Below are 15,960 nucleotides of genomic sequence, written 5' to 3'. Positions count from 1 at the left end.
AGCAAATGGTGGCAGAAGTCTTGAGGCTAGAGATGAAGCTTGTCTTGGACACATGAGCTCATCTAAAGAAAATAGAGGACGTGGCTGGTCTGGAGGTGCCTGGAGGGGAGCCAGGATCAATTTCCCAGGTAGTCTGTAGCTTTCCCAGCTCACTGGAACCCCTCGGGTTCCTTCTGTCACCTAGGACACTGGTTCCTCTCAAGGTCAAAGGGGCAGGTGGGAAGTGGCCTCCCAGATGACAAGTTTCACTTTCATAAGCCTCTCCCCTTCCAAGCAAAGGAACCCTGGTCTATCTAATCTTCTATCTAGGGTCCAGGCTCAGAAACTCCCAGAACGGTTAGTGAAGGCTCCTTGCCCTGCAAGCAGGCCACTAGGCCACTATGCTCTGCTTTGGGCTGCGGAGGGCCAGCTGCAGGGGTGTGAAGCCAACTCCATCCTTGACATCAAGCTATGCACCAGCTTTGACTAGAACTTTGAGGATGGGTGTGTTGCCCTTGAGAGCAGCCAGGTGGGCAGGTGTCCAGCCAACCTTGTTGCAAGCATGGACATCAGCACCATGCTCCAGAAGGTGGACAATACTCAGGAAGGACCCCTTGTGCACTGCCAGGTGAAGAGGAGTCCAGCCTGACTTCTCAGCAGCATTGGGGTTGGCACCACACTGCAGCAGTGCCAGCATCACCCCTCCTTCCCACGGAAGGCAGCCAGGTGTAGGGGAGTCCATTGCATACTTCCAAGAGCATCTTGGTCTGCATGGCTCTTGGCCAACAGAGGGATAATCTCCAGGTGGCCTTTATAAGTTGCTAGGTGCAGGGGTGTCCATCCCTGTTGTGTGCATAGCTCAAGGCTGGCTCCATATCTGAGAAGCATCTTAAAAATAAGATACTTGCCCCTGGTTGCAGCAATGTGCAAAGGGCTGTAGCCATTGGGGTCAAGAGCATCAGGGAGTGCCCCGTGTTTTAACAGACACTGAATGGCTCTCACTTTTCCCCTCTCCACTGCCAGGTGCAGAGGTGTCCTCAGGTTTCTCTGCTGAGCATCCAGCTCAGCTCCCTGTCCTGTCAGCAGCTTGACCAAGCCAATGTGCACAAAGTAGGCTGCAACATGGAGGGGCGTCTTGCCTTTGGCCTCACATGGGCTGAGGTCAGCCTGACGGGAGACCAGAAGCCGTGCCACATTCTCAAAGTTATTCTGTGCAGCCAGGTGGAGTAGGGTCCAGCCCTCGTGCTCCTGTGCATTCACCAGGGTCCCATGGTCCAGGAGCAGACGGGCAGTGTGGTCATCCCCATTCTGGGCTGCAAAATGCAGTGGGGCCCAGCCATCTTCATCTGCCAGGTTGGTATCAGCACCGTGTGCCAGGAGCAAGGCACAGAGGTCAGGCTGCTTGTGACGCGCCTATCACCCCGACCAGGAGGGAAGAAAGACTAGCACACCAGTTCCTTCCAGCAACAGTTTACTCAGAAGTTGCAAGTTACATGAAGCTTGAGGGTGTGCCCCCGACCAGCCCGTGAGTGCAGCTTATATACCCTTAGTAGGGTTGCCCATGGGCCCATAGCACATCCTGCACCATCATAGGCCAGAGACTCATGACAAAAGATCAGGCTACCAGCAGGTCCGGTCTTCTGGCTAAATACGGACTTGTTTACTCCAAAGCGGCAAGGGCAAGCAGGCGCCATCTTTCCTTATCTCAACCTTTTGAGGGATTACTTTTTCAGGTCCGATTCTTGCTCCTAAATAATTAACCAGACTTTCCTTCTGAACCTTTTCAGGAGCAATAAACAACTCTCTTTGTTTCAATAATTTAATCAATTCTTCATAGGCATGATCTAAAACTAATTCACTTTTTGCTGAAAGCAAAATGTCATCCATATAATGAATGCATCTCAAATCTGGAAAAATTTTTCTTAGGGGAGCGATGGCTTCACCCACATACAGTTGACACATAGTAGGGCTATTTGCCATGCCCTGAGGCAGGACTATCCACTCTGATCAGGTTCCTCATGATTACAGGATGGGACAGTAAATGCGAACCTCTCACTATCTTTGGCACATAGAGGAATGGAAAAAAAGCTATCTTTTATATCAATAACTATTATGGGCCATGCAGCTGGTAAAGTAGATAGGAGTGGCAGCCCACGCTGGACTGGGCCCATGATCTGCATTTGCTGATTAATGGCACTCAAATCATGTAGTAGCCTCCATTTTCCAGACTTCTTTTTAATCACAAAGATAGGAGTATTCCAGGGAGAAACTGAGGGTCGGATATGACCCATGGATAATTGTTCTGCTACTAATTGTTTAGCTGCTTGTAACTTCTCAGAGGAGAGCAGCCACTGAGGAACCCATACTGGATCCTCTGTCTTCCAGGTAATGGGAATACCCTCCTCAGCGGCCCCTAGGAAAAACCCAAACCCCTTCTATCAGTTTTTGGCGTAACTTCTATAGGTTGTGGTCTGCCTTGTAAATTCTTTCCTAATCCTTTGGAAGGATACCATCCCATATCTTGCATCATTTTCTGAGAATTAAAGGAATATTCATTGGTGAGACGGTACTGCATGCCCTTCAGAAGATCCCTTCCCCACAGACTAACAGGCAACTCCAGCACATATGGTTGGAAGTGACCCTGGTGTCCTTCTTGGTCTTCCCAGGGGAGGTTTCTTGCACTTATATCTGGGGTCTTGGCATACCCTAATCCCTGTAGAGTCTGGGAAGAGGACTGGACAGGCCATCCTCTTGGCCAATCTTTCAGGGCTATGATGCTGAGATCTGCTCCAGTATCTAATAATCCCAGAATAAGTTTTCCATTTACTCTGATTTCAATCAATGGGCGTTGTTCTAAATCAAGACTAAGAAACATGGAATCCACCCTGGTGGATCCAAAGCCCTCACATCCTCTTTTCCGATCTCTGGAAGGATACAGTTCATGCAGACTAGGTAGGACCAAAAGTTGGGCAATACGATCTCCAGGGGAAATTGCTGAAATACCCCGAGGGGAAGAAACCAAAACCTTCACTTCTCCTTCATAATCTTGATCTATAACCCCTGGATGAATTATCAAGCCCTTCAAGGCCGAAGAGGATCTCCCCAACAAGATGCCCACTGACCCTGGGGGAAGGGGGCCTTTAAAATCAGTGGTTATTGGCTGCACCCCCATTTGAGGTGTTAATATGATTCGGGTGGTGCAGCGGAGGTCCAGCCCTGCAGAGCCTGACGTGGCCCTCTGCGGGGTCTCATGCTGGGCAAACTGTGTACCTGGTCGTTCTGTTCTTCCATGGCCCCATATATTTGCGGGCCCTGGGGTCTTGGGCCCTTCTGTCCGTTTTTTGAACGGGCTCCTGCATATCCAGTGGTTAAAGGTTGACCATTAATGTCCTTAACTGATCGGCACTCATTAGCCCAATGATTTCCTTTCTTGCACCTCGGGCATAAACTTGGGCTTGGCTTTGAATTCATTCTCCTTCCTCTCTCGGGCAGTTCCTTTTTAAATGTCCCGTATGGCCGCATTGAAAACAAGCTCCAGGAGTACTTCCCTTCCCTTTTGAAATTTGCATGACAGCGGCTGCAAGGCCAGCGTTGGACAATGGTCCTCCTATCTCCCTGCAAGCCTTCATCCAGGCTGTCAGTCCTTTAGCCTTCCAGGGAGTAATTGCTTGCCTACATTCCCTGGTACATTGCTCAAAGATTAACTGCTGTATAAGAGGCATGGCAGTATCGGGATCTCCAAAAATCCTGCCTGCAGCCTCCATCATCCTAGCCACAAAATCTGAAAAAGGTTCTGTTGCTCCTTGGACAATTTTTGTTAAATTACCAGAAACTTCTCCTTTATTAGGCAATGCCTTCCAGCTATAGTATTTATTTGTGCATAAACTTGTGGAGGATAAACTGTTTGATTGTTTGACCATTGTCCTTGCCCCATGAGCATATCAAAGCTCCAGGCAGCCTGACCTTGGGCCACATTATCTCTGTCCCGTTGCTGAGCAAATTCAGTATATAAAGATTTCCAGTCAAGATACTGTCCCATAGTAAGGCAGGCTTTTACAGTTGACATCCAATCTGATGGTGTCATGGCTGAATGGGTCAGCCTCTCAATCTGAGCTAGGGTGAAAGAGGCATTAATGCCATAGGTTTGTACAGAGTCAGCCAAATTCTTTAAGACCTTAAAATCAAGGGGCTCACGATATACCTCTGCTGATTGGCGTCCTCAAAAACGGGAAAGGCAGCCTCTGCCTCTCGCCAAGTCTGTGGACAAAAGGTGCAGGCCGATGCCTGTGTGCCCCCCCATGGCCGCAAGGACACTTCCGCATATGGCGGAGGAGCAGAAGGCTCCACCCTCCTTACCACATCTACTTCCTCATTCTTGCGGCCAGACCCTACCTCCTTCCTTTTTCTACCATCTGACTTCCTTTTCTTACGTGCCTCACACTTCTCCATTTCAGCCAACAATTCCTGTATAGCTTTTTCTAGATCTTCCATCTCCCATTCAGTGTCTGAACTGTCCTCAGTTTCTGACTCTTGATCAGTTGTTAGACCCTTTAAACTAGGGTACAGCTGTTTTGACCTCTGTCTCTCTCCTTCTTTCCCCAGTCTTGAGCTGGTGGACCGTGTCTCTGATCTCATCTCTTTTACTAAATCCAGAGCCTCTGTAGTTACTTGTATTGCCAAATGACACTCTTCGCTAGTTAAACAACCACGAATAATCTTCCACATGCTTCTGATCCCTGTCTTTCCCCTCCTATCCTGCAGGGTGCCTTCCTCCCAGGCTCGATCTAGATCCCTTCCTAGTTTATCCCAACAGGACAAAGTAAGATTACCTGAGACCGCAAACCACGGGGCAACGGTATCCACTTCACTGAGAAATTGAGTGAGCACTTTATCTTTAAATTTTCAACCTTTACTCTTAAGGAGTTCATGAAGAGCGGCTTTCACGGGACAGGACGGTGATGTTCCCATAGTTAACAGTGGCACTCACGCCCTGGCTGATGACAGTCAAAGCAAAAATACAACGCCAGGGACACCACAACCGCTATTACTAATACTAGAATGACTATCCATGGATCCACTCCTCCTGGCACTCCGCCGGCAGCTTCACTTTCACTTTTACTTGCCTCCTACCAAGGACCTTAAATAATGAAGCCTCCTTCTGAGGACTTTCTGATTGAAGGGCCCCACTTACTGGCCACTTACCGATCGATCGCCCTGACTGCTACTGGTTCTGGGAACTCCGGGAATTCAGGAATTCTCTTCCCCGTACGGGCCACCAAATGTGCTGCGCCTATCACCCAGACCAGCAGGGAAGAAAGACTAGCACACCAGTTCCTTCCAGCAACAGTTTATTCAGGAGTTACAAGTTACATGAAGCTTGAGGGTGTGCCCCCGACCAGCCCGTGAGTGCAGCTTATATACCCTTAGTAGGGTTGCCCATGGGCCCATGGCATGTCCTGCACCATCATAGGCCAGAGACTCATGACGAAAGATCAGGCTACTAGCAGGTCCGGTCTTCTGGCTAAATACGGACTTGTTTACTCCAAAGCGGCAAGGGCAAGCAGGCGCCATCTTTAGGGCGCGGCAGCAGTGCTCCACAGCTGCTGGTCCTGGTTGGTGATGAGGGATGGTGTATAGCCAGAGGCTGTCTGACAGTCTACATCAACCTCATGGGACAGCAGCATCCTCACTTGTTCCAAGCTGCCCCTGGCCACTAGAAAGTGTAGGGGAGTCACCTTGCTCTCATAGATACCGCTTGGGACCAAGCTCTTGCTGTCAGAGAGCTGTAGGATCCACTTCAAGGAGTCACCCGAGTCTGCTAAGAGAAAGGGATAGATTGAAAAAATATATCTTAACCTGTTCAGAAGTCACTTATGCATCCCCTTGCCTCCTGGAGACACTTTCCAGAAACAGCCTCGACTTGAGAGCAATGGCTTTCATGGTATCAAGGATCACCGATTCCATTAGAGCTCTGAATCTGTGTTTTTTGCAGAGGAGGCAGGATGAGCTGAGACTAGGAGGCCTGGTTGAAAATCATTACTCTACCCAGAAGCATCCTCTGGACTCTGCTAGTTCTTGGCCTCTTTGAGCCTCCATGTGCAACTCTTTAAAAGAGAGATGAATAGTGCTGGCTCATTCTACCAGTTGGAAGACAGATTAGATGGGTAAGAATGTTCAGAGAAGAACCTGAGAGGAAGTCAGGCTGTGGAAATCAGAACTGCTTTAGAAGTTGTGTGCTATAAGATCTTCAGGCCTTACCACCTCCTGATTCATCTACGGGTGTCTCAGAACTGAATAATGACCATGGCTAAGACCCAACCTCTACTGATTCTGATTTGTATGGGGTAGGCACTGGACACATCTTTTTCTCATTCTTCTTTCTCAAATAAGTATAACATAAAGACAGTATTGAAAGCCAGTGTTCTATCTCTCAAGGCAGAAACAGGGAATTGACTCTTTTAAGAGCACAATCATGAAGGGGAAACTGATTCAGAACTCCAAGAGTCTGGGTATTTTTGAGCCATCCCTTATGTGTCATAGGCCTGAGAAAGAGAGGGGACAAGGACAATGAGTGAGGAGAATGGATTCCATCCTTTCCTCCACGTGAAGTCTTCGGTCCCATCTCAGCACAACAGACTCACCACTGTCTGCGATCTCCTGGTTGACCTCCTTGTTGACCTGAAAAGTGATGTACAGGATGGGTCATCAGGGATCTGCTCTGGTCCTCCTTTCCTTTCCTCCCTCCAAATTCACATCCTACCCTTGCTGGGAGATCTTCCTATACCATTGCTCTGCCAGTACATGTATAGAAGAAACCACTAAGCAGTGGAGTTCTGAGGCCTGATCTTCATTTAGAGACTCCATGGTAGATCTCTGAAACCCCCGATAGTCCCTGTCAGTTCCCACATCAGAGTAGGAACAAGAGACTTGAAGGATGATGTTGACATCCACAGCTTGATAGCTTAGGATAAGGTCCTTCCCAGGGACTCTGAGCCATAGCACCTATGGCCTTTAGAGTACAGTTGCGTAAATAAGGAAAGGTGTCCTCCCTAGGGATGCTGGAAGCCTCCAGCTAGTCTCTCTGGATGAGAGCTAAGTATGGGCTAGCTTGGCTTCTAGTTCCCACATCACTCTCAGCAGTCAAGTGGCCTCATAAATTTCAGCCTTTGCATATTCTCTCTCAGGCTATCCAGAGACCATAGATGCCACATAGTGGCTTCCAGTATCCCTAGAGTGGCCTGCCTAGCCTGTCATATCCACCTTGAGGGGCTGGCTCAGTGATGGCTTGTAAGACACCTTCTGGGTCAGGGCTTCACACTCAGGGTCTGCCACAGGGCTCTGGAACAGGGACAGCAGCATGTCTGTCTCAATGGTCACATCTACTCCACAGGAGTAAGGATAGAGGAGAAAGGAAACAGGCAAGCTCAATGCTACTTACTACATTTCAGATATTCTTATGTTTTCTGTATTCCCCTAAACATTTCGGATATTCTGATGTTTCCCATATTCCCTTAACACATTCCTAGGTTTATGTATGCTTCCATTTGCCCACAATGATGTTGGAAACTGAGCCCCACTCTTGACATGGCTGGGGTACACTTGACAACTTGATGACCCTCTGAAGGTAAGCCTTTATTTCACAGAAAGAGAAGGCAATGATCAGACAATCTCTAAGATGCCCGCCCTTCTGTGTGTTACCCCTAGAGGATCAGATAGCCTCATTCCATTCAACCTATGACGTTATAGATTCCAAAGTATTGAAAATGCCCAGAGTTAGTCCCAGAGTTCAATGGCAGGATCCAGGTGAGATGCTGTGGTTTCTATTTGCTGATTCTACCTCCCTTAGGCACACAGAGAGCACGGTCTAACAAAATCCATCCTCAGCTGTGTAGCTCAGAGGACATGCCTTCCAGCCTCACGCTGAAGATGTCTTATATATTGTTTTGAGCTCTAATGCCAAGGATGTCTCTACATATGTCTCAGGAGAAGGCTGTCTTCTGTCCCTCCTTCTCTAGATCCTGGGTAGGAAATAATGGGCAGATACTTAGGAAGTATGGCCTCTTCTTGGGGTCTTGGTCCCAGCAGCGCTTCATCAGGTCCACCATCTGATGGGCCTCCTCTGGCCACTCAGCAGAGACATCCTGCAAGGAGGGCCGCATGCCTGCAGCTACTCGGATGATAATGGTCATCATATTGAACCCTGTAAGAGAAGAGGTAGGCAGTGTGGTCACGTGACTGGCGAGTGGGTGGAAGCTGGGAGGATCATGACAGGATAGGAAGGCAGTGGGTGTTCTATATACATGCTCAGTGAGTAGACAGTTGAGTCTGGGACCTAGCTGAGGCTCTGATTGAGCAGCTTAGTCACGGGTCCAACTCTAGCAAAGATACAGCATGATTCCTACATCTGTTCTCTGTGCAAAGGCAGTAGAATAAACAGACAGGCCCTGGGGGAAGGCTTTGGCTTTCCACACTATAAAGTGTAGGGGCTTGAGTGTTAAAGTCATGAAGCAAGGTCAAGGCTGATGCTTGCTCACTATTTCAGAAGTTCTAGCATTTGGGGACAGAGGGAGCAGAGTAAGGTAGAAATCCGTGAGGAGCTCACAGTGGTTCACACATCATCCTGAGTTCTCCAACCTCAGCCGCTCACAGGCATAGACTATGATCATGTTACCTGCATAGGGTTTCTTCTGAGTGAGAATCTCCCAGATGACAATCCCAAAGCTGCAGTGGGGAATATATTAGCAGAAAGATTTAGTCTAGTATCCATGATCCCTAGCCAGGGCCACCGCACAGTCTACTTGGTCTAGTATCCATGATTTGTAGCCAGAAGAACCCAATAGTCTGCTTGGTCTAGTATCTGTAATTTCTGGACAGGGGTCCCCACACTCTCTACAATCCCAGGTGAAGCAGGGATCCCCTCATCTTTCTCTTTCCATCAACACATGAGGAACCCCTCCAAATCCTTGTCCTACCCTGTCTGTTAGCTGTAGGGACCCAGCCAGGGTAGCAACCTGTCACATGACACAGAGCCCAGCTGCCCACTCACCTGTACACATCATATTCAGGCCCTAGAGGTTTGTTATTCTCCAGGAACATTTCAGGAGGGATGTAGCTGAGTGTGCCCCTCAGAGCTGACCTCTCAATGTATTGCTTCTGGGTTGACTGCTCCATCCACTTGGACAGGCCAAAATCTGAAATCTGGGAGAAAGCCAGATAGATGCCAAGGACAGGGCGGCAACAGAAACCTTCCAGAAGTCACCTGTGGCCTCCTTCTTACTCATTGCCATTGTCATTGTATCCCATTTGAGTATAGCACATGTAGTTTTTAACTTCACTGGCCCACAGCTCTATTGCCCACTGCCTAGATGATCTTGAACCAGTTATTCAGCTTCACAGAGCCTTAGTTTCCTCATCTGTAGGCTGGGAATCTGTACATCTTCAAGGTCCTTGTTCTTCCCAGCTCCGTGAATCCTGAAACACTCACACCATCTGTTTATCCTTTGCTTCTAGCCTGTCAGTCTGTCATCCATCGGGGAACAATGAGATTGGGTATTGATATGCGTCTTTAAACCCCAAACCCTCATGATGTCTGGGTATTATGATGTCTGAGTATTCACATAGGATATCTGTGCATTAAGAACAAGTTTCACTCATGTTTGAGACCCCTTACCTGCTGTTACTCTTCAACTTTGCCTAAGCTTAAAAAAAGTTTTGTAGAATGCCCATATATTGCAATTAGGGTCAGAAAATGAAGTAGCAAAGGTGTGACTAGAGGAGGTAAGCGTCCCTGATGGAGGAGATCAAGAAAGGTCTCCCCAAGGAGGTGAGGACTAATCTGAGCTGAAACACAATTAGGACTTTGCTAGGTGCAAAGAGATTGGGGAAGAGAATGTGCAAGGGTCTCGCATGCATAAAAATTATTATTGAAGGCTTGAGCACCGAAGCCTCTTGACTCACTAAAAGTCTTCTTTATACACATCCCTTCCTCAGACAAAGAACATGAAGGGTAGAGACTATTCTACCAGTTTTAGAAGTGTGGTCCAGAGAACACTGTGGACATCACCACCCCCATCTCATGCCCCAAAGTTGTCTACTCATCCATCTCTGCTTCAGACTTAACCCTGTGTTCACTACTTATTCAAACAAAAATATAGCTCAAGCTCTTGGCTGGTTCAATGATTGGCATGCAGACAATCCTGCTATATGGAAGAGGTGTACATCATCAGGACCCTCACCTTGACATGCATGTTGTTGCCCAGCAGGATGTTGCCTGGCTTAAGGTCCAGGTGGAGCAGGGCTGGCTAAATGCTGTGGAGGAAGTTCATGGCCAAGCTGGTCTCATGGATGATGCGGAGCTTGAGTGGCCAGCAGAGGCTGTGGGTAGGTAGTGTCTTCTCCAGGAAACCATTGGCCATGAGCTCCATCACAATACCCAGGGGCTGCTTGCAGACCCCATAGATGGACACAATGTGTTGAAACTTAATCTTCTCCATTTTGGCTGCTTCTTCAAAGAGGCAACTCACCTCAGAGCTGTGGAGAGCCACAAATGGGATGGAAGAAGAGGGAACAGCAATTACCAGGGCAAGTGGCAAAATGCACTAACCCACCATGCTGCAAGCTAAGTAGACCCAGAGAAGCCTCAGGAGCTTCCGAGACAGTGGAAGAGAAATGAGAGGCTATAGGAGAACCGCAGGCAGCCAGGCCCGGGGCTCCAGCTGCTGTCAATGAAAGGGTGAGAGGTTTGCAGGCTTGGGAGTTTATCCATTCTGCAGAGCCAGCCACAAAAAGCCTGGAACACAACCTACCGTTTATCCTACCAACTTGCTTACATGTTCATCTTCCCTAGCAGCTTTCAAGCCCTTGGAAAACCGGTATTGTGCTTCCTGATTCTGTTTTAAAATAGCATCTGTAAACATTTTGATTATGAAAATAATACATGCACCTTGTAGAAAACCTAGGAGATGCAGAGAGCTGTAAAGAAGAAAAATCTTGCAGAGTTGGCCTTAGCTAACATTTTAGTGTGTTCTTTTATGACGTTTTCCAGGAGTCTCTCCTTTCCTACAATCTAACGCTTGCCTGCACTGTTATTCTCCTGAAGCACGGTCTTTAATGGATGTAGAGTAGTCTGTGTTATAGACGAACTATAATTAGCACTCTTTGCCACCCCCACACACACACATTGCCATGCACTGTACAATACATCTGTGTGGGAATGAACTGAAATCAGGACTTCAGGGGAAGCCCTGTAAAAGAAGCACCGCAGGGCCTTTTGTTCGTTGCACTGTGTGTGGCCTACAGAACTGTAAATATGTAAATTGCAAGAGACAGTTTTGGGACTGAGAAGATGGGGATTAAGGAGGAACGGCATTTTCAAAAAGCAACGTGTCTGCAAAGCCGTGCTGATGCTGCAGTGAGATGCTCCTGATGTGCTCTCAGGGGCACCAGTCAGAGGGTCTGGCCTTCAGGAACAGCTACCACTCTCCAGAAGTCTGAGCAGCTGGCTACTACAGGGTTAGCCTTCTCTAGCCCTTAGCTGCTATTCCAGATAGCTCTGGGGTGTTTTACTGCCCTCCTTCTCTTTCTTGGGTGTGTAGAAACCAAAATAATATCAGCCCTGAGGCAGACAACTTATTGGGACATTAGGTGACACTGTGCTGCCCTCACAGCTTAGTTCTCCCACTTGAGTTATGCATGACTTTGGACAGAGGATTCTCTGGGCCTCCATTGAACCTGCAGAATGGGAACAATAGTAACTGCCCCACACAGCCATATCGACTTCTTCAGTAGGTTTCTGTCTCTCTAGCCTCGGATCCCATTACCCCAGCAGACAGTTCCAATCTCTTTTCTCTTACCAGCTCATGTCCACATTCTCCTGAACCTCCCCTGCGGACTTTGTGCTGCCCTTCTCTGTCTCCTTGGCTAATTTAGAATGCTCGGCCCTTGTGCTCATCTCAGATGCTCTTCTCATCCCACCTGGTATCCCACTTCCTCTGCTCACCATCAGCATCTCCAATCAGATATTTGACGCTTTGATACTGCATGCGTCAGAAGCTTGTCTCTCAGTCTCTCCATAAGACTGTCTCCTCCTGTAGCCTTATTCATCTCAGCCAGTATGCTTCCCATCCTCCAGGCCCTGTACAGGTCCTGGATTCATCTTGATCTCATTCTCATCACCAACTCCATCACTGAAATTCAGCAAGGATCTTCTGGCTACTTCTTACCACCTCTGCCGTTTACCTTTTATCACTGAACCCAGGTCTCCTGAATGGCCTTTCTGCTGTTGCTCCAAATGCTTCTAAATATAAAATGTACATAGTAGAGGATAGAGAGATGGTTCATCAGTTAAGAGTGCATACTTTCTTGCAGGGGATCTACATTCTGTTCCTAGCACCCCCGTGAAATGGCTCAAAATCACGTGAAACTCTAGATCTAGGTGGATCTGGTGCCTCTAGAGTCTGTCAACACCTGCATTCATGTACACAAAGCCCACCTCCACACACCCATACAATAAAAAGGAATCTTAAAAGAAAACTATAACAGCAAATCACTGTTCTACCAGTGTATCTGGCTTTATTCTCCCTCAGAGTTGAAGACAAGGGTCTCTCAAAGCCTGACAAAGGTTCTTGTAATCACCCTCACCCCTGTCATGACTCTGACCCCATCGCTTCCTAACCCATCCCTCTCTCTCTTTCTCTGCCCGGGCACCAAGTGTGTTGCCACTCCAGGAACTCTGCATATGTTGTCTCCTATGCCAAGACACCTTCTCTCCCAGAACCACATGGCCTGATCATTCATCTGCTCCAAAGACAACTTGGCTCATCTTAATTAGTGAGTATTTCAGAAACGAGCCTATGTAATTGGCAACACGACCTCAGCTCGATCTCTTCCGATTCCCACACATGCAGATGGCCCATAGATTAATAGTTGTAGACCAAATCAATCTATTCTTAGGAGATCCTACTACTCAATCCTCCTTATTTTTAATCAGCTGAGAAAATGTCTAGTAGCCCTTACTGCCATAGATAGAAACTGTACTTGCTTATTTTCTCCTTGTTTCCTTCATTAGAATCTAACCCCCGTGAGGTCAGGACCTTAAGCGTTCAATTTGTGTTTAGAATGGATGATATTATCTCTGGCCTGGCTTCAATTACTACCTAAAACACACAGCATGTGAATGTTAATTATAACATATATGTACCCTTGACAACTCTTTTTGACTGAAAACTATCTTAGGCTTAGCATATGTGGGCTTCCTCAAACCTGGTCTTTTTTTTCTGCCAAGGCCATCATTCAACAAATATCTATTTGACAATAACTATGTGGCAGACACTAGCAGGACACAAGGTCCTGTTGTCATAGAGTGACATCCAAGTGGGATGTCTTCCTCTGTTATACCAGGCAGCATGGAGACCTCAGCAGTGTGCTTTGGTGTGCCTCCCACAGTCAACCAGCACAAGGTCGTGTCACACCTCAATACCCTTCCTCTCCCTCCATCTCCACTATCAGCACTACAGTCTGGGTCTCCGTCATCCCTGGCCTGAAGACATCAGTCACTTGACAAGAGCAGCCTCCATTCGCCACCATCTAGTCCATTCCCTAAGCTGCACATCTGTTTGATTCCCTTCCATACGTGCTCTCCAGCCTGGTTGCATGTCCTTCAGTGTCTTTCCCCTGCTCCTTTACATCTTCAACTCCAGCTGTAAGGCCTTCCTCACCTCTGTACATACCATGCCCCCTTGTCACAGGTCCTTTACGTGTCCCATTGCATGCAAACTTTCTCCTCACCTACTTAAGTCACATTCATTCTTCACATGTTAGCTCCAGGGTAACTTTCTCAGGAGAGGTTTTCTGAGCTCAGGTAAACCCTGTCAGGAGGTGCTCAAGGGACTAGACTTGATTTTTGTTTCCTGCCTGTGTCACAGGAGTGTACTCAGATTGGGCTTAGCGTCTCTCCTCTGAGCTGTGAGATCCATAGAGTGGTACCATGTCCACCTCACTCATTATTTCCTCTCAGGGGCCAGTATTGTGTTGGGCACATAGTAAAGGGCAATTAGCCTTCATCCAGTGGCTGGCTGGCTGGCTGGCTGGGGGAGCTAATAAAGCAATACATAAAGCTCCAAAGAGAGTCATCCACAATAACATCCACTAGCTACACTCAATACATTCCTTAACACTCAATGAGTCTTAAGAACTTGGGAAGGAAAACTGACTGCAGTTTTTTATCACAGTCACAGAATAGGCAGGTCAACTCCATCCATTCCCATGGTATTTGTTAAAAACATATTTCTTTGTGTGCATGTGTCATAAATCGTGTGTGTGTGTGTGTGTGTGTGTGTGTGTCACAGAATAACTTTCAGGAGCCAGTTCTCTCCTTCTACTATGTGTGTCCTGGGCATCAAACTCAGGTCAGCAATCTTGGCAGCAAATGTCTTTATATGCCTAATCAGCTCACCAGTTTTCCTTGTGTTATTTCAAAGACTATACTCACCAGCTTTCCTCGTGTTCTTTATTTCAAAGACTATACATTGTTTGGATAAATCTAGTACCTGGCTCTATTCCAGAGCTAAGAGTCCTCTAGGTAGAAAACAGATCTAATACATAAGCTGCCATTGGTGGATGTCGTCAAGTCACAGAAAACACAATAAATAACATCTAGGTACGAACCACTGGGTGCCCGGTTGATGTCCCAAGAGGTGTAATTGTGGACATGTTCTCATACTTGGGCCTAACATCCCAGAATGTCTCCTTCCTGGCTGTAAGGGGAAGCACATAGCAGGGACACAGAGTAAGGTCAGAGGCACTAGCAATGAAGTGGTTGTAGCACAAACTATGACAGCCAGGATCCAAACCAGACAGCGTGAGATGCTGGACTTGACTTTCCAGCAGGTCTTATGTTAGCTGGCAAGTGACCTGAGCCCTGCCTCAGTTAATCCCCTGTGGAAGGCCAGCAGTGTGGCATCAGCTACCTGTGGCTATCCTACTGGGGCAGTGTCTAGCCTCCCATCCCTTTTAGCCTACAATGGCTGGCATGGATAGAGAGAAGGTGACAAATTTCACATTTCTTAGGAAGCTCATCCCTACCCTGAAAGGATAGGGCAAAGAGGGGTGCCCAAGCTTCATCATATCACAAGAAGAAGACAAAGCAAGTTTGAGAGACCTGGCAGACAAAGAAACTTTTGCAAGGCAATTCCTACTCACCTTTGACCTCTTGGGATGCCAACAAGCAGGCGTGGTTTGCCTATTTATTTCAGGTTCAGAGAAAGAGCCTAGTCTGAAGAAATTCAGATCACAGGGCTCATTTACAAGCACCTGGACATTCAACCTCAACCCCAGTTTATCCCTTTCCTCTGAGCTTCCTAGACCAAAAACTTGTTCTACCTCAATCTTTCCTCTGTGGAAGCAGGCCATCAGCTACCTGGTGGTTTCCTTCTGGAGGCACGGGGAGCACTTGATGGCATACTGGGTCCTCCAGCGCTTGTGCCTCACCTGGAACACCTTGCTGAAGCCACCACTGGCAACTAAGTGCCATTCTTCCTCAAAATCATCACGGGTGAAGATGGTGAGGCTGCCCAGCTGCTGCTCCAGGGGGCCGACTGCCATGGAGTCCAGAAGCCTCCTGGCCCTGTGTGGCACCACACACTTCCCTGTGCCTCTGCACTGCACCTTACTCTCACAGCAAGCTGGGTGGCTCCAGGAACCTCTGCTTCCTGCTCTTCAGGTCAGGGAGGGTGGGAATGATGAGGTAAGTTGGCCCTCCCTCCTTCTCCACCTGCCAAGGTGGGGAAACCCAGCCAGCCCAGAGCCAGAGACTGCAGAAGGGAGGAAAAGATCTGGTCCTGGAAGAGAGAATGCCCCTTTCAGATAGCTTTTCCTTCCTCAGTCCCAGATAGCTCAAGCTAGCAGAGTTAGGGAGAGGCAGAGCTAGCTTGCAGCTGGAAGTCAGACCGCAGCAGTAAAGGCTGGTTTGGGATTGTGGCCCAA

The 15,960-nt window shown here is 48.0% G+C and overlaps 1 protein-coding gene across 1 annotated transcript; it reads right to left on the bottom strand.

Annotated features, from left to right (window-relative positions):
• Positions 1-305: 305 nt before the first annotated feature.
• On the bottom strand, positions 306-15,579 carry Ankk1 (ankyrin repeat and kinase domain containing 1). Its single transcript, XM_028783666.1, is given in 11 exon segments — positions 306-383; positions 386-681; positions 684-1,377; positions 5,568-5,794; positions 6,621-6,657; positions 7,240-7,358; positions 8,024-8,179; positions 8,651-8,700; positions 9,026-9,177; positions 10,215-10,509; positions 15,395-15,579. Coding segments are annotated over 11 exon segments (2,289 nt in total).
• Positions 15,580-15,960: the final 381 nt, after the last annotated feature.

This window comes from Grammomys surdaster, unplaced genomic scaffold (assembly GCF_004785775.1).
Source record: "Grammomys surdaster isolate TR1022 unplaced genomic scaffold, NIH_TR_1.0 1164, whole genome shotgun sequence".
Classification (NCBI taxonomy): Eukaryota; Metazoa; Chordata; class Mammalia; order Rodentia; family Muridae; genus Grammomys; species Grammomys surdaster.
Note: the sequence above shows the minus strand (reverse complement) of the source record. Positions and strands in the feature narration are given on the sequence as shown.